The sequence below is a fragment of the Branchiostoma belcheri genome, unplaced genomic scaffold (assembly GCF_001625305.1).
Source record: "Branchiostoma belcheri isolate BF01 breed outbred unplaced genomic scaffold, Haploidv18h27 scaffold18, whole genome shotgun sequence".
NCBI lineage: Eukaryota > Metazoa > Chordata > Leptocardii > Amphioxiformes > Branchiostomatidae > Branchiostoma > Branchiostoma belcheri.
Genome location: NW_017803268.1, coordinates 1,864,209 through 1,889,147, shown reverse-complemented (window position 1 = coordinate 1,889,147; position 24,939 = coordinate 1,864,209). Strand labels below are relative to the sequence as shown.

The following is a 24,939-nucleotide window of genomic DNA, read 5'->3' as shown; positions in this document are numbered from 1 at the left end:
TTGTTTTTTCGGACCGCCTTGTTTTTTCGCCCGCTCGCATTAGACTTTGGAATCTGCGGAGCATGTCATCCATAAAATTTACTTGCTGTGGCCTAAGCTGAACGCAGCGTTGGCTGAACTCTTGACTGGTAAACACCACGGCTCCCAGAGACAACAGTGACGTACTGATGGTGTTTGTTGTTGTCGTTTGGGAGGGGCAGAAATGCTACAGAAACACTCGGGTTTCGGCTGTAGAGAGCTATGTAAAAATAAGAATATTGGAGAAGCTCTCAACACCAAGCTAACATCCGATTTGAAGATGCCTAATGCGGTTTTTACAGCTTGAAAACAAGATTTTTCAAAATCAATATCCTAGTCTGCGTACTAAGTTAAAAGAACACTATCCCAATGTTTATCGACATTCATGGAGCAAAAATGCCGAACAATGTGACCCAAATTTTTGACAACTCCAGTCTTTGTCAAGGAATGAGCAATACACTGCTTCTGTGACGTCATGTTATGTAGATAACACACGTGAGTCCGTGAGCAGTGGATCATAGGTTGCAGAAAGTCTGTGGCGCCCCCCGTCTCTGTTGAGGGATGGTTGTAATTCCCTGATGTAGATAGCCTCTTTAACATGTATTTACTTACTTGTCTTCTTGCACGTGAGCGTTGGCCTTTATCTTATTGTATTGTCTCTGAGCAGAAAAAAAGGGATAAGGTAGGCTTTTTTACTCTGTCCCAAGTTTTCACATACAGAAAGTTGCAGTATCTCCTATGCTTGCTATTTGGATAACACATGTATTTTAATCACATCCCGACATAACATCGTTATAATATGATATCTATGTATATCACACATCGACATCTGTTTCGAGGCTAAACATAGCACAATATTGGAATACTTCCATACCTTCCGAATTACAGTATACATTTAGAACATCTGGCCCTACCCTGAACGGGGACATAAACATTGTGTTAGCAATAGAAAGCTGTCAACATGCGGTGTAATATATATCCATAGCTCTCTCAGTCAATAACATTGAAATAAAACCTATTTTTTCAAGGAACAAGCAAAAATTAGCTTCAGTGGGATAACATAATCACTGAAAAACTATCCATATGTTTTTTTAGTTCTTGAATGAAATCAACGAGTTTTTATACATTAGTTTATATCTCCTATCTATTGTACTATAATTCATACTAATCAGTCACAACATTTCAAATTTAGGATGCTATCTTATATCGTAGTACAAATGCACCCTATGCTAACTTTTGTAACAACTGTTTCCAACGATACTTGACAAATGAGTTGCCCCATGATCTACAGTTGCTATTTGCCTCTGGCTAGAAGTAATTTACGTCAGATAGCCTCCTTACAGGGAGACATTGCTGTCATATCTTATCTAATAGGACGAGTCTGGGGGCCATCACCCTATCATCCGATGGCATGCAAATCTCGTGCGTTCTCGCGAGATTACAAAAATTTGTTGCAAATCTCGCGCGTTCTCGCGAGACTGCCAACATTTGTTTTTCTTGGCTGTCCTGTTAATCCCAGACAATGCAACGTGAAAGTTTAGTGTAGGAATCATGTCTCTGTGTCTATTTTTGTTATGGAGAGACCGGATGATGGCTTTGCCAGGCAGATATAGGATTGGGGTCACAGATGTTGGTATGGCAAACGGTCTGAGTGTCCCTTCCTACATATCATGAGTCGAAATTTCTGTCATCTTATTTAAGACAATTCAAAGCCTACTACTGGTTAAATAACAGAGATAACTTCGGGACGTTTTGAGTGACATCCTTCACTCTTCTTCAGCGTCACTAGATGAACTGAGAGCACAATGTGACACTAATAATCACATGTGAAAAAACAGAAAAAAAAAACAGTTGAACATGACAAAAAGTCGTATGAGTCATCTCGTTTTTTAATATTCCAACCTCAACGCGCTAAATTTGTTTGTGAGAGTTTTACACGAATAATTCTGTCCAGAACAGTAATTAAAGTTTTAAAGCAGCTCAACTCAACTCAACTTAATTCAACACACAGGCCATAGCGATCAGAGGAGCTAGAATAGGATGGGTCCAAGGCTACCGACAATGACCTCTGTTCACCAACATACGTTCAAGCTCAAGGGCAACTCAAAGTGACTACATGGCTAAATCATCTGGCACCAGTAAGAAGTGACCACCGGCGTGCTGGAACATGACAGTCTGGACGGCTTCCAGTTCTCTGGCATTCTTTCAGGGACATCTCAACACGTTCTCCGAGTGAAGAATTAAGGCCACTTCCTTGCCAGTGTTTCTCAGACCTCGTATCTTTGGTCTGCGTTTACTTTAAGCAGTGATCCAGGCCAAGACTTTTACTTAGACGCCTTCAATCAACATCGCGTTTGTCTAAGACGATTTCCAGTTTAGATTCGTTGTGCTGACTCATCGTGATCTGACTTTCCTTTCTTTCTGTCTTTCCTTGCTTCTTTCTTTTTTTTCTTTTTTCTTTCTTTCTTTCTTTCCTTGCTTCTTTCTTCTTTCTTTTTCTTTCTTTTTCTTTCTTTAATCTTCGCTTCTCGACGGAATATATCGTAATGTTTATACAAGTGATTTGCAATCAGAAAGTGTTCCACAAATTTCACATCCGGGTATCAAAGGATGGCAAGGCATTATGGGAATGTCGCAAAACGGCGACGTATGTCGTAAAACACCCAGTTCTTCCCGAAGCTCCCATCATCCATCTGTCAACGCTTGACGCAGACGACCTCCGCAATTGTCGACGGAAAAAACAAACCGGCCTGTCTGTAAGAATGTCCGAGGGTCGTCTGAATGCCAGGACCCGAATGATATCCTGCCTTTACCGAGTGACGAGGTTCCCTACCCTTTCTTGGAACGTTGGAATGTTTCTGTGAAAACAAAGAAGGCGAGACCTTCAAAACAGCTGTTAGAGCCATCGTGCGTTCTTCTATATCATAACAATGTCCAGTACATGTTCATACCAGGATTTGTAACAGTGGGGGTTTATAGGCGCTACCAACTGACCCGGCCGATGGGTCTAGACCTTTTAGCGGAGTGGTTAGAGCGTCTGGTTATGAAGCTCTGGTGCCCGGGAGGTCGTGGGTTCGAACCCCGGCCCGGGACCAGAAGGATTTTTACTGGCTCCTCCTGTTTCTTACAGTGGTTCCCACACCGGGAATCGAACCCGGGCCTTGGCGGTGAGAGCGCAATTACAATATTCATAACCGTTACAGATTTATAAATATCAATACATTCAACAAGCAAATTCAAGTACATATTACATGCGACCACCCATGTATTGTACCAACAGGGACATCACTTATGATTGTAAACGTACATTCTCATACCAGGCTTCATTGTCTTTACGGTAAGATATATTAGTGCCATAGCTGTTTGTTGCTATATGCATTGCCATATGGCAGTAGATGCCATACATGTACGTTGTAGCTTGTACAATTGTTGTGCAATGAGTTTATATATGTTAGCCATATACTGTTGAAAATTGTGCAACACAATGTAATACACTATGTAGAATGATACCATTTGTAGTCTATGTAGTTTCGATACAATGAAAAGTTCATTCGGAGTTTTATACGTGCCTGATGAATCTGTGATAGACCCTCTTAAGACCTCCGTTAAGCCCAGTGTCTTGAGGTATGTGTGTTGACACCCATGTATGTGTCAGGAACACGAGTGGCCGTATATTCTGCCACGGACCGTGCCCTCCGTACAGATGACTTAGGAATTCTATCTGTTGACTTACCAAACAAGATGGCGGCTTGGGTTTTCAAATAGGTCTTTCTTTCAACGGGTGGGACCATAAGTAAAATAGGTCATATTGGGGTATTCTCAACGTTTCTAACAGATTCAATATTAACGCAGAGAAACAGAAAACAGTATTTGCACGAAATGTAAAGAAGATGGTTACATTTCTACACCCATGCTACTTATAACCCTAGTTAGTCATCCCTAAAATTCGTTTTGTTTTATTATTGAAAGAAAAAAAAAATACAGCCCAGTAAGATCTTATGCAGTTCTAGATACATTAGAGAGTAATAAAGACATTATGGCATAAGCTAGGATGGTGTCGAATCGACTGATAAAAAAGCCAGATGTACAGTTCTTTAAATAAATGGTTTTTATTGTCCAAACAGTACCCGTGCAGTCGCAGCCTTTATACGGCTGAATTGATGCAGGGTATCACATAATAATCAATACAAATCACATCAATTACAACAATCAAATAATACACATGATACACATATTTGTTCCACAATCATTTTTTTGTGGAACTGTCGCAAGGGTCTATACGGCAGCCATTCGGCGACACTAGGTGACCTCAATACGACTTTCCCCAACCGAAGTTAGGTACCCATTCACACCTGGGTGGAGTGAGGAAAGTCGTGTAAAGTGCCTTTCCCAAGGGCACAACGTCCAAGTGCCCTTTTCCACATTCAGCGAGTTCGTCATCTGTTTGCTTATATCTGTCAAGATCTGTCGTCTTGTTAGTTGAGAAAACATCGGTAAGTTATTGCGAAGACGTAATGGCGGACGCTGTGACACACTTCCGGGTTAAAGGTCACCTAAGTTCAAAATATCACACCGAGGCGATGACGTTGAGTGATGGTGGACGTCTGAGTGTGACGTCATCGGAGATGTCTGGGTGTCTTTTTGTTTCGTAATGATACACATAGAAAATGAGCCTTTAAGTTTATTACTTACTTGTACTTGTTAGGATTTCCTCAGTCATTTGAGTGGTTTGTTTTAGTGATTCTTCGTCTCCTTCGCATTATCATATGAACGTCTCTTTCAGTTCTTCAAGAGCTATTTTATTTCTTTTCATGGACGATTTGGAGTCGTCCAATACACAGTCTAGTCAGGTTTTCTAGTTCTGCCTCAGAGCGTCTCCAAAAATTGGACTTCCATATTCTACAAAATACCTACATATCTTACAAAGGCATCTCAAAAGGCACGTCGGCAGATCGTATTGTTGTAATGTAACTCGTAATGTATTGTGCATAGCACTTCGGCAGAATGTCGTATTCGCGCATATAAGGTTAACGTTAACACTCCGTCTGTAGTTTCTAAATGTTATGTCAGAAAAATATCGTCTCCAACAGGCAAAATTCTGATACAACGTTGACCAAAAATCCAACGAAAACCGTGAAAAATTGGGGGTTTCGTCGACGTGCTATCTCAAAATGGACTGAATGTCACGTGACATCTCAGCGTCACGTGGTCTGTACTCAGGCAGTTGAAGCACGTTTTCGACGTTTGATCTTGTGATAATTAAGTCCGCATGTTTGGCCCAAGTTCACGTTAAGTGTGATTAAGATTAATGAAGCATATAACGGGGACCGTGAACTCGCGACACGTCCCTCGGTGCCTGGGCGAGACTCCCCCGACCAGACGTTTGTAGCCGAGCCGCTCATTTCATGGTATCCACTTTAAAGGCATCCAGACTGTTTTGCCATTGTTTGTATCATATTCTAATTGTGTTACAAATGAGGTCGAAGCCGGTTGTCATTTGCACCATATATATATGTGTAGGGTATGCCATCTGTGAATTAAAGACAGATTCAGAAAGAATAGAACTGTCCAAATCGAGCCGAATAGATTAGCTTTGATCCGGTTCGATCCGGTCAATTTTTAATATCCTACTAGTGCACTTGGGAAATAAAAAGGCCTTACTGGGTCGGTCGCTTAAGTGATGCTGATATCATATACCTATTGAATAAGCGAATGGTGTACAAAACGTCTTTTGCTCTATCTCCATCCCTGAGCCCCTTAAGACTTCTAGTATTACCTAACAGGGATCTGATCTTAGAAGGAATGCTCCTCCTGAGACAGACCCTAGTACCTTTCAGAAGATACCGCTTGATGTCTTAAGATATACTGAGTGATCACAAGAGACATTTGGAGGAGGATGCGCCTGTTGAGGATAATTGAAGAAAATCCATTGACTAAAGAGTTCCCTAAAGACAGACCCTAGCACCTCTAAGAAGATACCGCTTGATGTCTTAAGATACACTGAGTGATCACAAAAGACATTTGGAGGAGGATACTCCTGTTGAGGATAATTGAAGAAAATCCGTTGACTAAAGAGTTCCCTAAAGACAGATCCTATTACCTCTAAGAAGATACCGACTGATGTCTTAAGATATACTGAGTGATCACAAGAGACATTTGTAGGAGGATACGCCTGTTGAGGATAATTGAAGAAAATCCATTGACTAAAGAGTTCCCTAAAGACAGATCCTAGCACCTCTAAGAAGATACCGCCTGATGTCTTAAGATATACTGAGTGATCACAAGAGACACTTGGGGGAGGATACGCCTGTTGAGGATAATTGAAGAAAATCCGTTTACTAAAGAGTTCCCCCCTCCTACATGCCCGGCCACATGCCGTACAGCACACAGTGGCGACCAGCCAAACACACATTCAAACCTTCCCTAGTTATGCACAAGTCAAGGTGAATCAGTAGGGAAAGGGGTGTAAGTTGAGTTGTCACAGTTTGATATTCGTACTTCAAAATGGGCCCAGTTGCTCTTTCCTATATCCTACTGTTAACCTCCTTTTGCAAAGATTTATTGCTTTATGCTCGAAATTAATGTCATATGAAGTTCACAACAAATACAAAAATATGAAAAATATCATGCACAACCATCCACAGTTTCTCGAGTTATGTTGTACACATACAAACACACAAACATACACAGTCTGCTGCAGTACCGCAGGAAAACGCTAGGTGAACCATGTCCGAACTTGACCTTTGTTTCCCCAACCACTACACTCCTACCAAGTATCATCAGGATCCATTAAGTTATGCTGTCATACAGACCCAGACCACTGCTACTTCACCATAGCAAAACCAAAAACATAACCTTCTTGTTATATAGACTGGTTTATTTCGAAAGAAACATACATACAACATACATATAAGTTGCTAATTGCAGCCCGCAGGCTGAATTGGGCAGCTTTTACAATGGGATACACAGGTAGAATATAATTTTAACATGTACATAACTTAAGCATAAGCATCAAATATTGCACTAGATTATTGCACTTTTAATTGTTTGTTGAAGGTAATGAGTATTGTTATTTAATGGTACACAGTAACAGTGACGATATTTTCTATTTTTGACAGGACCTCCAATAACATTGCAGACTACAGAGTCATCCCGGGATTCCCGGCCCATCTTTGCTCATGGTGAGTTGCAGTGTCCTTGCAGTTGTAGTGTTTGCATACTCTAACTACTTATCTTTTCCCTGAATTAGGCTACTACGGTTCTAGGAAGTCCTTAAAATGCGAGGCACAGGGAAAGGAAATAGTTAAAGAAACGCGGGATTTTTACTTGATTATATTGTCCTTGACAAAACTTTAACATCTGTGAGAAATATAGCAAGTGTATTGTATGTATTGCGCACGTTGATAACATTGATCAGAGATGTTGCTATAATTGCTGTGCTCAATTTAAATTTTTTTTTGCTGCAAAACCATGTCACTTGGCCATGGCAGTTCCGGCACCCAAGATATACCGAAGGTGCTAAAATTAGTCCGTGATCCTATTAAAATATATCATGCCCTCCCCCTCCTCCGCAACCCCGCCCTGTACATAATTCACCCAGAGAAACGTACTTTATCTCTGTGCCTCTGTGATACCTGTCGTGCCAATTTTACACACCCAGCTTACGTAAACTCATGACAGTCGGAAAACAACACATAAAACACCCGTACATTATTTCTTCAGGTTAGTGACTGATTCAATAGTAAAGTTCTTTTATTCACAAACATTCACAGGCCGATCAACGTTTCGACGACCGTCTGTCATCTTCATCAGGGCTGATATGACTGGTTTACTGTGCAAATTGTTGTTAATAAATATTTTTTACTTCATTCAACACGTAACACACCAACATCAAAACGCCCCTTTGGCCTAAATCTGTTTTGGAGGCTACAGCTAAATCCCCACGTCTCTCCGCACCCTTTCAGTGACGAACTCTGAAGCACCCTCTTGACGCGTTCGGGCGCGCATGTAGCCCCAAATATAGCCCTCCCCTCTCCCACAGCCCTCCCTACATATTTGGAACGTAGCCTCTGAAACGAGACGCTGTCGGAATGCACACAACCCGGCTCCCCTAGTCTCCCAGAACACTTGAATATACAACCCAATCGCTGCAAGAATTCCCGTCTCTGTTTGCGTACGGCCAGCTCTCTTTTCAGGCCGGTGAGGGTCAGTTTCTGTAGATATTTGCCGCCCGCTTTGTTGTGAGCTCGTGTAGTGGTACGGTGTGGGTCGCAGGGCTTTGACGGAGTTACTGGTTTTGAAATATTATCCCATGACTCCATAGGACTGATATGTAGAGTCCCGACCCCCTCTTTGACCCTTGACCTTACCACTTGGCTTTCTGGGGGAGGGGGAGTAATTCTTAGGGGGGAGGGGGGCGTCTAAACTACAGTCGTTCCCAATTGACCTTGGATAGCCCTACCACAAAGGTATTATCAGGTTTTCAAGAAAAACGATATTGCCTATTTTAGACATGGACCATCCCTAAATTTGAGCATGAATCATACACCCCCCTTAAAGTAGAAATGAGTCACCCCTCCGTACTTGGTATGCACTTGGTACACAATGACTAGTGAGAGGCATGGTGAGTACCAGAATTAGTGTATGCTCCGTTTTTTGACCGAACGTCATAATCTTTCAAACATTTGCGCTGACAACTTAGTAACGTTATATCTCACCATCCTGTTTTACTGTTTATATCCCCGTGACTCGTAGGGCTTGGTTTGTTTGGGTGCAGCATTATCAATGATTAAGTAGCTTTTAAAACAGTGGACGAAATCGTCATTCGACAGAGTGGAGTCGAACTACCACCGTATTATAACGTATGTATATTAGCTCCCGTGTATGCTTTTTGAACTGTTTTGGTTATTCTTGTGTGTTTGGTGTTTTTTTTTTCATTCATGAGTTTGCAGGCCTGTGCATGGCTTAACGCTGAGAACATGTTTTCGTAGGAAGGTAATGTTGATAGAGCTGTACCACTATGTACTGGTCAGAGCACCGGTATGTAATGTTATCCGCTGGGCCCAAATCCCGCGTGTACCTATGCACCGGTCTGACATCTCTATTGTACTTGTATTGCTTGTCTTACAAAGGCCCGCTCCGATTGATTTGTGCGAACAATTGCCTGGTGTGCAGGTGTAAATGTAAGTGGGAACTTGCGCTGAGTTACTTGTGGCACTGTAGAACGCGTTAAAATACCAAAATCATTACACTATCCTGTATCTATTTTTGTTGATATTATATTTTTCTAGCATAAAATTAGTGGCCGAATTGTCAAATCTAAAATTGTAGCAGAAATGATAGTTCATGAACAGGGAGGCGCTCCGTCATCATCAAAATGGCGTCCGTGTTCTGTGAGAATGGCACTTCACGAGTTGTTTGTTATTATATTTCCAACAGGTGCAGCCCAGTAAAACAAAAACCATGGCCAAGACAGGGGAGGGGGGCAGCAGCAGCGACCAGCAGTCGGCCACAGAGCCCTCGTCCAACTCCGTCAACGGCGACAACAAGAAAGTGAGTCGCCGGATCGTGTATCATGTACAAACACTAGACGGTTGTGTGGCAAGCGAAGGGTTACACTAACGCATAATGGTCCCTGTGTGGCGGTAAACCACTCGTCGGAAACACAGTGGCCCTCGAAACAAGACGCTGTAACGATTTTCTTACAAATTTGTGTCTGTAAACTACAAGACTTCACATTCCAACAACAGTATTCTGTCATACCCTGAAGATACACTGTTTACATTCTAACACATGATCCCACGACGCTTACGTCAAATAAACAATGTTGAGACTTTCGTAAACAGTAACAAACAGGGGCTGAGCAAACACGTTTTAGTTTAGTTTTTTGTCTAGTTTGTGTTTTTGTTGTATCTAGTTTTGTCTTGTCATTCCTGCTGTCGTCATTGGGATTTTTTTACCCATGGTTGGCTGTTTCATGACCTTGGATGCTTTGAATGGAACGGTTATTCTAAATTCAAGCAGAGTAGGCCATAGGTCATGCACTGTCGTTCTCATATGGACGCATGTGACTAAATATAGAGATTTCATGTCATGTCATCCAAACTGAGCAGACTGGTAACTTAGTATTAGAGTTCTTAAGACATTTTTCAGGGCTCGAAAGTAAAGGTGGTCAAATGGCCACTGGCCACTAAAATTCAGGCTGGGACAACTAAAAAGACACTTTGAGACATTGTTGGGACAATAGAAAAATAACATCAGAATGTCAGCCCTTCTTTTGATTATCAGGCAAAAATCACGTCCCAGCTTTTGGATCCGGAAAAGTCCCCCCGAATTTACTATCTACACTGCAATTATGGTGCGCCTGGGAGTGACCATAAGCAAAGTAAAGTTGACTTGAAGTTAAAGTCATACAATACCCCCCCCCCCCCAAAAAAAAACCCAGGTTGGGACAGTTCAACTTCATCCTCACTTCGGGACAATTGAAATTTATTTTTGGGACAGTGCTGGGACAATAGCAAGAAATGTTAATTTCGAGGCCTGTTTTTCTATGAAAACGTTGCACATAAAGTTGTGATCAAAACTGAAATATGTGAATGCCCCCGCCCCCGTTCCTTACAGCCCATTGAAATATTCTCGTATACTTAGTTTTTCTAGCTGTACATCAGGGTTTTAAATTCTACTTGCCACCAGTTCACTGTGCCAAGAATCCACTATACATACTTCTTTTGCACATCCGCTAACAGACACAAACCAAACGTCAACAATCCCTAACAGAAAGGCTAAAAGTCTGGGGATGTTGAAAGTTTAAGTGCCAAGTCTTGTACTTAAGGTTGTCACGGCAAAGAAGGGTCTTCCTTATTTATCCCCCTTTCCTTTTAGGGTTGTTTACCTAAGATCTTAAGAATTTGCTCTTAAGCGCTGAGAAGTCTCTGTAATGTTGACCAGGCTTTAGAAAAAAAAAGGGGAAATGGTTTCGTGTCGTCTGAGTGGAATGTCTATCTGAATGACTTTGGGTGTGCTGTGGAAATGGCTGACGAGAAACGCAAACTGGTGCTTCCGGCAGGCCAAAAGAAACGTACGCCACCTTGCGGTTTTGTCAAAGTTCACATAACATGGATACTGGTAGTTTTTGCAATGAGCAAGATGAGTCAGGCATAAATTACATCATAGTCAGGAACATAAATGTTTGTGTGTGGGGAAATGACTAGTAGCTCGTCTGCTGCTCTCGCATTGCATGTTGTCGTCTCACATTCTGCAGCAGTTTTAACTGTAGCTAGCTATAGACTTTGCTATTATTATATCCTTTAAAAAGTTATTATCTATAACTCATTCATTCCTCCATTCATTTTACATTCATTCATTCATTCATTCATTCATTCATTCATTCCTCTTTAGGAGAGCCATTCATTCATCATTCATTCATTCATTCGGTCATTCATTCATTTATTTGAAATTCATTCATTCATTCACTCATATATTCATTCGGCCATTAAGATGACTACAGCATGTATTTGTATGTGTCAAGATATCTGCCTGCTAAAGCATGCATACTCTGAGAGTAGACAACAAAAATATTTTCAATTCAAACAACAACGGGTACAAGTTTTCAGTACAACTTTACCGTTTGTTAAGGTATTGAAATACGTATGGTAATCGATAGTAAAGTTAATATCTTTGCTAAATGTTACTAGGACCCGATCGTACCTGGTCTTACCAAGGTTCAGTTGCCCCGTTCTGCTGCTAAGGTTGTCCATCAGCCCAAGAAGGTAACGTCACAGTACCGTGTAGTAAAATGTCAGTAACGTCAGATTTCAACGTTAGTCATGGCTGTGTCTATCACCTGCCATTAGGCAACACCAATTTAATTTGTTGGTTCTCGGATGTTTTCAGAAAAAAATATGAAGCGACATGGCGAAAAAAAACAGGTTTAGGCATCCTATTATAGCCCCAAACGCTACGATAGGAGCCATGAAGTCAACAAAAAAGGCTGGGTTAATATTTAAACAATGAATTTTGAACTTTTAATCAAACCACCGTATTGATAAATGGAAAAACTGTAAGAAGTAGAAAGAAAAGGACTTTCCTCAACTGTTGGGGACAAAATATTTCAGTTGATTCAGAACCAGAATCTTTTTTTTTTTTTTGCAAATCAGAAAAAAAATGAAGAGGCGAATCCAAGAACCAACAAATTAAATTGGTGTGGCCTTAATATATACATTTCTTTAAATACCAAGACACGTTTGAACACTAAATGTACTGGTTACCCAATACCCCCCTTCAAACGGCGAACCATATTTGTACAATGTATTAGTAGTATTCAAAATAATATATGCCTCATAAAAGTGCTATATGTTAAGGTATTTCAAAGTGGGTCAGTAGGTGTACTGATACAGCCATGACATACTATATACCAATACACGTTTCTATTTTGTGTGTCAAAATCTTTTGTGTTCTTTCTTTCTTCTACTTTTCTTGGAGTCTTTGTCTTGTTTTGTTGTCGTTATTTGTATAACGCGTCCTTTGTTTAATTGTTTGCCCAACGTTATTCCAACCTTGCAGGAGTCTGAAACGTCTGCCTCCTACGTTCCTAAGTTCGCCAATGTGAACGTAAAGGAGCGATTCGAACAGATGAGAGTCAGGAAGGAAGAGAAGGAGGCCAAGAAATTCGAAGAAGTTCGCAAGGAGAGAGAGTCGAGAGACCAGCGGGAGAAACACTCAGCACTTAGAAAACAATTCCTTAAGGTCTTTGTCGCATTCGCTATTGTTTACTGTCGCCTGCAACTCTTTTCTGAACTTTTTTGTCTTTGTTTAATGTCTTGAGTACGTGTATTCAACTTCTGTTTTGAATTGTCAATGTATTTGCTTGATTTGATTTAGCTTGTGTAATCGGTTCTTGTCGTAAGAGTGGTTCTTTTTCAATTCTGTTAAGGACTGACCGACAAAGAACTAGTTGTATGCATATTTACCAATTCACCAATTTCACACTTCCCATAATGCCTAGTAAAGATCACGGATATGACGTAAGACCACCCCTCCCCCTTCCTCGATGTAATATTTCTATCGACAAACTGATCAACTATTGTTTTGAATTATTTATCTAGTATAAAGGGCATGCCATTATTGCATTTTTGGTGGAATTAGAGAAAATGACGTACCTTCTATCGTTCCACCTTCTACCGAAAACTCTCCTACTCGCACGGTCGCATTACGTATATCCCCTTCTTACGTCATATCCGTGATCTTTACTAGGCAATATGGGAAGTGTGAAATTGGTGAATAGTCTTCTTTATTACTCTGTCTATGAAGAGACGTGGAGATACCTCTATGGTACTGTGTTTACTAAGCTATTTCTTTGGACACTGTTTGATGTCTTTAGGTTTGCCAGCATGCTCTGATGAACATATTTCTCCTTAGACTAGAGACGGAGTTGAAAATGCAGTGGGCATGTTGCTGACATCTGTTCAGTGTTGAATTCAGAGGTTCTGTTGTAGCTAGAAACAAGTTGCGCCACTTCAACATTTAATGACTTGAGTGTTGGATTCTTTAGGAGCTGATGGACTCAGACGAGGAGGAAGAAGAGAAGAAGCCGAAGGAAACGCCGAAGAGTTACGTCCCGAAGATGCGGGGCAGCGTGCGGGGGAAGTTTGAAGAGATGCAGAAACAAAAGGTTCAAAATCAGTTCTCTTGTAGCCTGGGTGCCAGACGGTTTCCAGGGCCTACAGATATGCCAGTTCCTCGGCCCCTGGGCTAACGTGCCCCTGGGCTAACGTGCCCCCTCAGTTAAGCCCTGATCCAGGCTAACTCTGGGCCTAGCGTTCTATGGGTCTGGCATCCAGGCTAGCCGTTTCTTGTGTTTCTGGTACTTAACGGTACCGCATGTGTAGAGAAGATGTGTATTTCAATAACAAAATGGAAAATCGTCTGATCGCGATTGATTGATCGCGATTGAAGGATGAAACGTGGAAATGGAGCGTAAAATATTCCCTGATTATTTAAGACCAATTGGAACATGATTATTTTAGATGTCCTATATCATACAATACAATTATCCTGAAAGTTCATCTGTGTTGGTAGTGGTCATAGTAAAATGTTGAACACAGCAATAGACAATGATTACAAAGAGATCAAATCCATATCCGTAAAGTCTCGCGTGAATAAGGTCACGTGTCTGTAACCGTAACTCTCGCGAGATTACGTTTTGAAGTGATTGGTCATTAATTATCCTGATAAAGGCGGCAGTGGATGTCGAAAATTTGATCTCTGTGTAACCCTTGTGTTGAAATAAAGTTCAACATTTTACTATGTACAATAGAATGTTAACTTTTTTCCTGATCAACTCGCAGGAGGAAGAAGAACGCAGGAGGGCGGAAGAGGAGAGAAAGAGGAGAATTGAGATGGACCGACAGATTCAGCAACAGGAACAGGAGAGCATGATCTCAAAACAGATGGAGGAGGTACTTTTGGAAAGAGAAAAATCTTGCCTAACTTCTCACATAATTCTTAACATAAACATTGCAGTCTCACCCACCAACTCGTCACCATGATTAAAAATGCTATCCATGCTATGTAATCAATGATTCACGTTTACGGGAATCTTCTTATCTAACGTCTTCACTTCTCTGGCCATGTTTTCAACTGTTCCACACTAAGGCAAATCAAAATTTGGCATTGATAATTCGCGATGTCATTTGCATCATTCTCTGTTCTTTTATAAATTTGAATCTTGTCCTTAAGCTCTAAACAGCCCAACTAATCATCATTGGCAAACTGTTTCTAAGATACCAACATCACGAATCAGTACAGTTTATTTGTACCAGATTAATGTTGATTTTTATATATGATTTTGTGCGTAATACGCCAAAATACGGATGGTATTCTATTCAGAGATGTATACAATATCTTTCATCATTCTTTTTCGAGATTATGTGAATATTTCCCCATGCATGGTAACACATTTGTGTGATGAACTTTTTCAGTCGGACTCAAGTGACGCAGCACGAGATGGGGTGGGTGAGACTGTAGAGTGGTCCATACAAGGACATGTAGTGATAGTTCTTCTAGCTTGTATTCATATCTGAAGAGTGGCGTATTTGTGTTGGTTGAAATATCTTACGAAAGAAAGGCATAGCCCGTACTTTTATGTAAGATGTCAGGTAATTAGGTGGTGTACTTGTTATATACCGTATAATTCAAAGTGGATATACTGTATCAAAAACGTTGTTCTTTAGCAAAGAAAGATATTTGATATTTGTATGCACAATAAGTATATTCTGTACGTTGAAACGTCACTTAGTTTCAAAATGTAATTTGATTCCTTTCAAATCTACAACATCAAAGTTCAATACTAATCCATGTACACTTTGATAAGACATGAAACAAATTTTGAAATAGAAAGGTTACATTTGCAAAGCAAATGCATTATGTTTACATTCGCATATGGTCTGCCCTGTTAATTCGTACTGAAACACATTCACATATATGGTGACAGGAGTCTAAATCCCTCCTTCAATAAAATTGCAACATTATGTAACCCAACACCAGTGAGCATGGTGACAGATTAGAACAGGTTGAGCAGGTCAGAGGTCCCTGTTTGGAGAAGAAGAAACCGAACAAAAACAATATGTTTTCCTTCGGTAAACATTCTAGTAGTTATAAGTACTCTTCCGCTTCCCACAGGAAATGTTTGAGAAGATGGAGACGCCCACGGGTGTTCCGTCTGCCGCCCCGCCCGTCACACCGTCCGACCTGCCGGCCGGGGAGAGGCGCAGCATCAAGGTAGCGTACACAGTTTTCACCCTATGGGGATTTATATAGTTAAGGGGCCCAAAGTGAGAAGGTTCGACGCCATGAAATTTATAGTAGGGTGCACAAGCAAGTTACAAAAATTTAATATGTTTGGGTTGAGGGTACACCCTAGAAAATATGTGAAAATCAGCTTAAGTTTGCCGGCTCGTTTTTCCATAAAGCACTTTTGTTTGGCGCTTTCAGGCACCAATCGACCCCGCCCCGGCCTAACAAACAAATTACACGGTATCAAACCCGATGTATTCCTCTACAATTCAGCATAGTTTTCACCTCGCTGTCCTACACGACAGAATCTCGGCAGCTTTCTCAAGTACTGTGCCGCACTACTTTGTGCCAGAACTACTTTTGACAACGGGGTTTGTCCATACTTGTTGTCATTGACTATGTAAATTTTGATGTTGTATATGTGTTTTTTGTATGGGGGAGGGCAACTTGTAAATGTGCGTATGCACCTGTTTTGCCCTCCCTTTCACTTTGTGAAAAATCAAAATAAACAAATAAACAAATGAATACTGTCTTATTCGACCTCAAGGGCAAGTTCGAGGAGATCCAGAAACAGAAGGAGGAGGAGGCGCGCATGCGTGCCGAGGAGGAGCGACTGCGCAGAATCGAGATGGACAAGCTACAGCTGGAGAGGGAGGCTGCACGCAAGGCGGAAGAGCAGGAGGTATCGGTGAGCCTAGTCCTTTATAGACAGAGTTCATCTCGTCTATGTTTGCCTTTACACATATTTCAACACAGCGATCTGATCAATACCGTACATTATAATCATTGATAGTCTATACTTACTAACGACACATTTAGGAGAACACAGTCAATTGATCATAGTAAAAACGTTAAACTTTATTCCAACACACTATTTACAGGGATCAAATTTTCATCGACCACTGTCGCCTTCATCAGGATAATTAATGACCAATCACTTCACAACGTGATCTCGCGAGAGTTACGGTTTACAAACACGTGACCTTATTCACACGAGACTTTACTGATACGTGACGTAAGCAATTGATCAAACCGTAACTCTCCCTAACCGTGTTTGTAAACCGTAACTCTCGCGAGATCACGTTGTGAAGTGATTGGTCATTAATTATCCTGATGAAGGCGACAGTGGTCGCTGAAAATTTGATCCCTGTAAATAGTGTGTTGGAATAAAGTTTAACGTTTTTACTATGATTACTACCAACACAGATGAACTTTCATGATAACAGTCAATTGATTATGGTACAATCACAACATCATTGATCTAACCCGTGTTATCAAGGCAAGGTTAACATTATTTCTTACATGTACAGTTTTCTGATTTGTTGATGTAGTTAAAGATTTCACCGTAATCCATGTCTATCTATTATTAACATGCAACACGTGCAGGGGACAAGGTAAGTGATACACGCTTGGTTTAACGAACAACGCGTTACTTATTGGTAAATACAAAGACTATAGCAAGACACAAATACACACTACGCAGTCTTCTATTGCTTCCACTTCAAACTCTTTTACTTGACTCAAGCTTTCGCTTCATAGCATCATCTGTCTTACTGCGAATCCTCTATTTTCTCATTTCAATCTTTGGGCTCTCTTTTGTCGTATTTCATCAAGATATTTACATAAAGGTTGTAAACCATCGCTCTAGGAGATTATGTGCAATTGGTATCTTTAGGTATACCCTGGAATTGAAATGTGTCCTCCAACAAGCCAAAGAAACTTTACCATGGAAGACCCAAAATAAGAAAGTACAATGTATGTAGTATAGCAAACATGTACACACCTCTTTGATGCTATGATTGTCAACCGCCATTGTGTCCTTGTTGTAGTTGTTGTATGTTGTCACTTATTGCCACTGTCTGCTTCCTGTGATGTTAGACCAGTCCACTCTGTCTCTCTCCCGAGATTGTCTCTTGTTTGCAACTGCACGTCATCTGTGTTGTCGCTGCCATTGCCGTTTTTGTCGATATCTTAAAGACACCTATCTAAAAAGAGTCATAATCATCAGTAGAGTATCAGTAGAGTAGGAAGCATTTCTCAATTGTATAGAACATCCACAGTGTGAATAAACGCATGTACTCTCAACACAAAACCGTCGTAGTTCTTTTCTTTCTTTATAGTTTATAGTTTGATAGTCTGAATAGTAAATACACACTAAGATACTAAGAAACCACATGTATTTGTGAAGTAAGGGTCATAAAATGCATCTAAAAATCGTGCCTATTTTGATGGCGCTACAAGAGACAACCTCGGAGAGTTTCTACCTCGCGAATCTACCACTCTTCTTCGAAAGGACCTTTGCCAACTCGTGCTGAAAGATGGCCACTTTTCTCTTCATTATCATTCCAATGACTTGTCTATCCACCAGTTATCAGCCTTTTCAACCTCTAGCTAGTCTGAATACAAGCTTCCATGCCATGTAGGAATCGGATGGTGACGCCAGTAGCAGCGCTAGATTCCAGCCAACGGTTACCGACATTCCAACAGTCACACGCGGAGGTGTGAAGGGGAAATTCGAAGCTATGAGAAAAGCCAAAGAAGAGGAACGGTTACGGCAGATGGAGGAGGAGAGACAACAGCGCATTCAGGCTGAAACTGAGTCCCTTCGTCTGTCCATTGAGGCTGCGTTTTCAAAAGCCGAGGTTAGCTTTCTGCCCCCTTTTAGATTTAGAATCTTGGCCTTTTCCCTGCTCTTGGTGTCTTGAATATAGCTAGTACGTTGAGCAATTTATCCTTGGTGGCCAAAGTAATTCAGATAAGTGAGCAAGTAAGGAATGTGCTCATGGACATTGCCCTCTCTGTTGGTTTTGAAGTGCTTCGTTCTCCGAATGTAGAAATGACCCGCCCCTTTCTGTCCCTTGCTTCAGGAAGAAGATGTCGAAGAAGAGCCCGAAGAGAACGGCCTTGACATGTCCCCCAGACTCACCAAAAAGATCGGCAGTGTTAAGGGTCGTTACGAGGAGATGCAGAAAGCTCGAGACGAGGAGCATCGGCGGCAGTTAGAACTGGAAAGAACCAGCCGGCTGCAGATGGAGAAACAGGCAATAGAGAACCAATCAGAGACGGTCAACGTTGATCAGGTTAACCCCTCCCTCCTTCCGCTAGTTGCACTGTAGGTTCCCTTCTGTTAGAGCCAACATTTACTATCTTCCCTTTCTGTAGTACTTAGGCGTACCCCATTATGTATTGCAGTTGGTCTAATAAGCAGTTTATCGTTAATGGTATGGGTGTCCTACAGGTTAACGGCATCAACGGGCATTCCCACCATCAGCAGGAAGAAGACGAAAAAACCTACACGTCAAGCGAGACAATCACGCTTAGAAACAGGCCGAGGGGCGACGTGAAAGGTCGTTTTGAGAACCTGAGAAAGCGGCGAGAGGAGGAGGCGAGGCGTAAGACACAGGAGATACGGATTAGCCGTATAGAGTTCGATAAGATGATGCAGCAGCGAGAGCAGGAGAAGAAGACCTCGCAAGTAGAGGTGATACCCGTGCGTTTGCAATTGTCCTTTGCTTTATTTCACAGTCCCATTCCCCAAACGTTCCGACGGTTGGACATTTCTCAAAACTACCACTTTTAGTCAAAATATATTGAATATTGCAGGACGAGGAGGAAGATGGCGATAGTGCTTCCGTGACGTCATCCCTGACGTCATCGTTTATCAGTGACGCGGACGGAGAATCCGGTGCCCCCCAGCCGGGTACATGCGGCAGTATGAAAAGTCGGTTCGAAGCACTGACGGCATCAGCAAAGGACAAACCCAGAACCACGGCTGAACCACGAGTCAGACGACTAAAAAAGCTGGATACGTTCATACGGGATACCGGGAAGGTGGCTCATTTTTACCATACTGCGCTTCAGAACTTGTAGATTAGTTTTTTGATCTATTGCTTAGGCCATATAGCCCTGACCTAATGGTAACGTAATGCTTTTTATTGCAGATACCTCCAAAACAGTGTGAAACATGGCAAAAGAGGAAAGATGATTTCATGAATTTTGCAACATAATGTTGATAGATTTACTCAATATTAATTTCACAATGCTTTCCTCTCATGTCATGGTGAGCACAGTTATTAAACATTCAAATTTGCTCTCCTTCCCTTAGATGGCCCAGTTTGACTGGTTGCAAGCTTTTTTTACAGTAACGTAGGCTTGAATTGACTTGAAGGCAATCAACTTAAAGTGCAGCAGTAGAACAAGTCCCACAGAAAAGTGTAGATTTAATCACACAATTACATCATTATATGCGCAGGATAAAGAGGAAGAGAACGAAGTAAACGACACCAACGAAACGACAAAACCCCGAAAACTCGACGTCAAGAACCGGTTTGAGGAGATGAGGAAAAAGAGAGAAGAGGCGGAAAGAAGAAAAACACAAGAAATCCGTCTCGGCCGACTTGAGCTCGACAAAATAGCGCAGGAGAGAGAGAAAGAGCGCAAGGAAAAGGATGAGGTGCCTTGCGATGTAATCACATCCTCTTCTTTTCCTTCACGTTTGGTGATCGCATCATCTTCCCAGCAAACTCAAGTTTTGAAGGCAGCCGGAAAAGATTCATGATTTCAAGATGACACAACCACTGTTTGTTCTAATCATTAAGATTTTTCTTGGTGTGCATAACCACCTAAAAATAATGTTAAGAGAATATATAATCTCCCCAAGATTTGTAATGTTTGTCTAGTCATTTGTTCCTTCAAAACTTGAGTGGTGTGATCTCTACTGTTGCCTTCCTCTACCCCAGTAATATGTGATGTTTTGGAGTGTGTAGTCTTTTTTCTTGGTTTGTCTTTTCTTAAATGTTTCTTATAAGCAGTAACAGAAATATTTCTTGCTCACTAAATCCGGTACTACTTGTAATGCACTGTAGCTATCACAGCTCAAATCGGTATAAATTTGTGTTTTCCTTGTTTTTTTTGTTTACTTGCTGTAGTTAACGTCGCGCACTTCCTTTTTTCTGTCCCTCCATCCCTCCATCTGTCATTCACCAGGATGACAATGATGACAGTCCCTCCGAAGGTAGCCCCTCCCTTGACATAAGTGAGCCCGTCCCAAGTGTCAAAGATAGGCTCCACCAAATCAAAAACAGCACCGCAGAGACACAAAGAAAAGCGCAGGAGCTTCAGTTGAGTCGACTCGAGTTCGACAAAATGATGCAGGAACGCGAGAAAGAGAGGAATAGGAAAAAAGAGGTTTTCGTCACCTGTCCTTTTTTTTTACAAAAATTATTTGCTTTTATTATGTTAAGCATGAGAATCTTTTTTTAATTTTTCTTTATATCATTTGCTATGGCTTTGGCTAGAATTTCCGGAAACAGCAGTGCATGAGTTTGCGAAAATTAAAAAAAAAATCAAGAAATTTTGTATTTTATTTACTCATATTTTGGACTTTTGATTGTTCCCATTTTTACTTTCTGCTTGGTAAAACCCCCTTTTCGTTCCGTTTTTCCCTGTTGATCATCCTGGTCCTCTTTCATATCACCCCTCCTTGTTTATGTTTTTATGCCATTGTTTGCGTAAATTTGTGTACGGTTTTGTTTCACGACCCGACCCCCCCCCATACCCTCGCATATGTTCACATAACCATAACCATAACACCACTATATGTTTGTTTGCATCTTTTCCGTACTCATCTCACACACTTAGGAAGAAGAAGACGAGCTCGCGGGTTCGTTAGAAGATTTGAGTTGCGAGCCCGAAAAACCCATGGGCAGTGTCAAGGGTCGGTTCGAAGAGCTCAGGAAGGTTCGAGAAGAAGAGAGTCGACGGAAGGCTGAAGAGGAGAGACTGAGGAGACTGGAGGCCGACAGATTGGCACAGGAGCGCGAGCTTGAAAAACAGGCACAGCAAGAGTCAGCTTCGGTGAATGATACCTCCGGACGGTCTTGTTCTACGCGTTTGTTTTTTTCCTGGCATGCCAACTACTTTTGCGATTGTCTGCCTACAAGGGAATAGTCCTAGACCCCATAGACCACAATTGTGGCGCCCTGGCCAGTTTTGGTGCCTTGTAATGTGTGATGCGTATGTACATGATAGAGTGATTAGAGTACATACAAAGAGTAAGCTTGCTTTGCATCTGACCATTTCTCTTTTTCCCTTGTTGCTGCAAGTTTCGTCCTGTCTGCTTCTTTGCATCTCATGACCATGATGTTTGCCTTGGCAGAGGCTTTCTGACACGGAATCAAGTACAGTACAGTCATCGCTTCTTCATGAAACAGATGCATGCGTTTGCACATACATATACACGACACATCAGCGGGTAGGGCTATGTCATAACCTAGAGCTTCTCTGATTGGCTTGACTAATCTCTTCAGCAGGCCAATGAGGAAGAGGCTGAGGATAAACCGGAAGTCAAAGAGGACATACCACCACCCAAACGGGGGAGTCTTCGCGGGAAATTCGAAGTGATGCAGCGTCAGAAGGAAGAGGAGGCTCGCAAAAAGGCAGAGGAAGAACGTCTTCGCAGACTTGAGGATGAGAAGAAGATCTTGGCAGAAGAAGCGGCCAAAAGAGAGGCTGAGTATGAGGTCGGCTAGATTATAATCGTTTTGCAACTGAATGAAAGGAATATTAATATGTTTGAGGGGGGAGTAAAGTCACTGAAGCCAAATTATGTGCTTGCCTTAATATTTCAGCAATGAGATATGAAAATGTAACGTATATATAAAAAGATCTGAGATATGTTGTTGCTGGTTTTGCCTAAGGTTAACCTGTATTGGCGTGAGAAGATCATGTTAATGATATCAGAGCCGTCGCATATGGCTTTTATCCTTGTTCTCTTCGATAGGCGAGCTGCAAAAATGTGTCGTTTGGAAGCAAGACATTACAGGTAGTAAAAATACGGAAAACTGTTCCGCCGAAGGCGCTATTTCCTTCGCGTGACATTACGCACAAAGTGACGAAGCTAACCTGTACACACCAGGGAGGAGCGGCAGAGGAAAGTCTCGCAGAAACTCGCGAGACCAAGCGAGAGAGAAGAACGCCGGGTAAACTAAAGGCTGACTACGTCACGCTACGGCAGAGAAAAGAGGTGGAGGATAGAAGAAAAGCGGAGGAGCTCCGGAAAAGTAGATTAGAATTCGACCGCGCGGAGCTCGAGAGAGAGGCGGAAAGATTACGAGAGGTTTTATATTCTAGACACATAGCTAAAAACAACAATGCATTTTAATAGTCAAACGCAGCAATGCATTTTCTCTGAATGACCTTTGATGGAATGGATGCCCATGCCTGTCTCAATTCAGCATCGTTGATTGACCTGTGACAACTACAGGAAAGCATGAGGTGGAATCTGCCTGTCAGATGTACCAGCGTCTATAGTGTCAATGACCACAAACCCTTTTTTTTCTCATGGACACTTTTGACTATATGAAGAAGGGCATAAAGACATTGCATTTCTTTGAGTGTAAACATAATTACTAGTATGTGATCTTAAAGGAAGCATGAACAGTAAAGAAGTGTCTTGAATTGTACCAAGCAAGCAAGGGATTTTTATCCATGAATGTGCAGGAGCCCCATGCGTATGTTAGTTCTTGATAATGGTTATGCAGAAGATAAAATCATATTGAACGTATTTACAAAAGTTTTTTTTTACCGAATTGGCATATTTTGACTCGACTTCCTGTTGACGCAGGAAACGGAGAAACAAGCCGAGCAGCCTGCCGAAGAACAGGACGAGGAGACGACAAAAGAATCCATACAGGAAGTCACCTCGCCCAAGGTATCTCTGGGGAAGCTTAAGAACAAATTTGCCGAACTTCAAAAGAAGAAAGAAACTTCCGAAGACGACGCCTCGACAAGGGAGAAGGCTAGACCCGGGAAACTTAAGAATAAGTTTGAGGAACTTCAGAAAAAGGGTTCAGAGGACCAAGACAACGATACAGGCGCGGAGAAGGCGCCGAGGCCAGGGAAGCTGACCATCAGTTTTGAGCAGATGGCGAGGCAGAAGGAGGAGGAGGCTAGAAGGGAGGCGGAGGAGGAGAGAAAGAGAAAACTGGAGGAGGACAGACAACAGCTGGAGGAGGAGCGGGCAAGACTTGAGGCAGAGGTGAACTGTCGTCCCTGCCTTGTCTTCTTCTTTTCCTCTCTCAAAACTCTTCTTGAGGATCGAGCTTTCTTGTCTAAACTTCCCAATGCATCTGCTTTTCTTATTTTCAACAATTCAGTTCAATTTAACTTAATTAAAAGAAAACATCCCACAAACTATAGTTATAGGATTGTTTACACATATACACAGTGTATAAAGGTACGAAAAGGGATGATCTTGTTGCTTGAGCTCTGTACATGTGTGGTCTTGATAGGAGGCTGCTGCGGCCGCTGCTGCTTCGGAGGGAGGAGACCAGGAGGGAGAAGAGCCAGCCGAATCTGCGCCTGAGGAATCTGGGCCTCGTCTCAGCGTAAAGGAAAGGTTGGTGCCACCTAGAAACAAATTCTGAGAAGCAGTTTGTTGTTGGCTCTGTTGTGGAAAGTAGGAACAAAGTAGAGAGATTGAACTGGTGGTGTATGTTATGGAAAATTTAAAAGAAATAACCTGCATCTTTTTGGTTGTAACGATTTACAACAAGAGTTCCTTTTTTTCATAAAATATTTCAATATTTTAGATTTGCCATGATGCAGAAGAAGAAGGAAGAAGAAGAGGAACAACGCAAACTCAAGGCCGCAGATGTGAAGGAGGCTGGAAAGAACAAACGTGCCAGCGCGCTCTTCGAGAAATTCCAAAATATCGACAAGGTAACTATGTAGTCCCTTTGTAGAAAGAGATGTAGAACTTTACATATAGCTAGGATGACAATGACTCATAGACATTGTTTAAAACGAGGTATACGCGGATTGTGACATTTCTAGTTGTTAAAACAATCAGCATACCTGTACAAGTACTGTACAAGGTTGAGTTTCTTAATTATGTTTACCGAAGGAAACATATTGTTTTTGCTCTGTTTCCACTTCTTCCAAACCAATAAGATCAATTATATGAACCAGACGTCTGTCACCATAGTGACTGGTGTTGGGTTACATCATGTTGCAATTTTATAGCAGGAGGGATTTAGATTCCTGTCTGACCACATATATGAATGTGTTTGAGTAAGAATTAACGGAGCAGACCATATTCATTTTCATGGCAAATTATACCTTTCTAGT

At 41.7% G+C, this 24,939-nt stretch overlaps 1 protein-coding gene across 1 annotated transcript in view; it reads left to right on the top strand.

Annotated features, from left to right (window-relative positions):
• The window catches only part of LOC109467310 (trichohyalin-like), a 39,872-nt gene that overhangs the window by 6,861 nt on the left and 8,072 nt on the right, over nucleotides 1-24,939 (top strand). Inside the window, exons 2-22 of the mRNA XM_019765254.1 lie at nucleotides 7,137-7,199; nucleotides 9,457-9,570; nucleotides 11,712-11,786; nucleotides 12,580-12,762; nucleotides 13,568-13,687; nucleotides 14,364-14,474; nucleotides 14,997-15,026; nucleotides 15,697-15,795; nucleotides 16,358-16,498; nucleotides 18,234-18,452; nucleotides 18,678-18,890; nucleotides 19,049-19,300; nucleotides 19,414-19,641; nucleotides 20,063-20,275; nucleotides 20,797-20,997; nucleotides 21,451-21,666; nucleotides 22,119-22,331; nucleotides 22,592-22,927; nucleotides 23,435-23,848; nucleotides 24,102-24,208; nucleotides 24,402-24,531. Of these exons, the coding sequence (XP_019620813.1) occupies nucleotides 7,197-7,199; nucleotides 9,457-9,570; nucleotides 11,712-11,786; nucleotides 12,580-12,762; nucleotides 13,568-13,687; nucleotides 14,364-14,474; nucleotides 14,997-15,026; nucleotides 15,697-15,795; nucleotides 16,358-16,498; nucleotides 18,234-18,452; nucleotides 18,678-18,890; nucleotides 19,049-19,300; nucleotides 19,414-19,641; nucleotides 20,063-20,275; nucleotides 20,797-20,997; nucleotides 21,451-21,666; nucleotides 22,119-22,331; nucleotides 22,592-22,927; nucleotides 23,435-23,848; nucleotides 24,102-24,208; nucleotides 24,402-24,531 (3,618 nt within the window). The 5' untranslated portion in view covers nucleotides 7,137-7,196. The remainder of the gene's footprint in view (nucleotides 1-7,136; nucleotides 7,200-9,456; nucleotides 9,571-11,711; nucleotides 11,787-12,579; nucleotides 12,763-13,567; nucleotides 13,688-14,363; nucleotides 14,475-14,996; nucleotides 15,027-15,696; nucleotides 15,796-16,357; nucleotides 16,499-18,233; nucleotides 18,453-18,677; nucleotides 18,891-19,048; nucleotides 19,301-19,413; nucleotides 19,642-20,062; nucleotides 20,276-20,796; nucleotides 20,998-21,450; nucleotides 21,667-22,118; nucleotides 22,332-22,591; nucleotides 22,928-23,434; nucleotides 23,849-24,101; nucleotides 24,209-24,401; nucleotides 24,532-24,939) is intronic.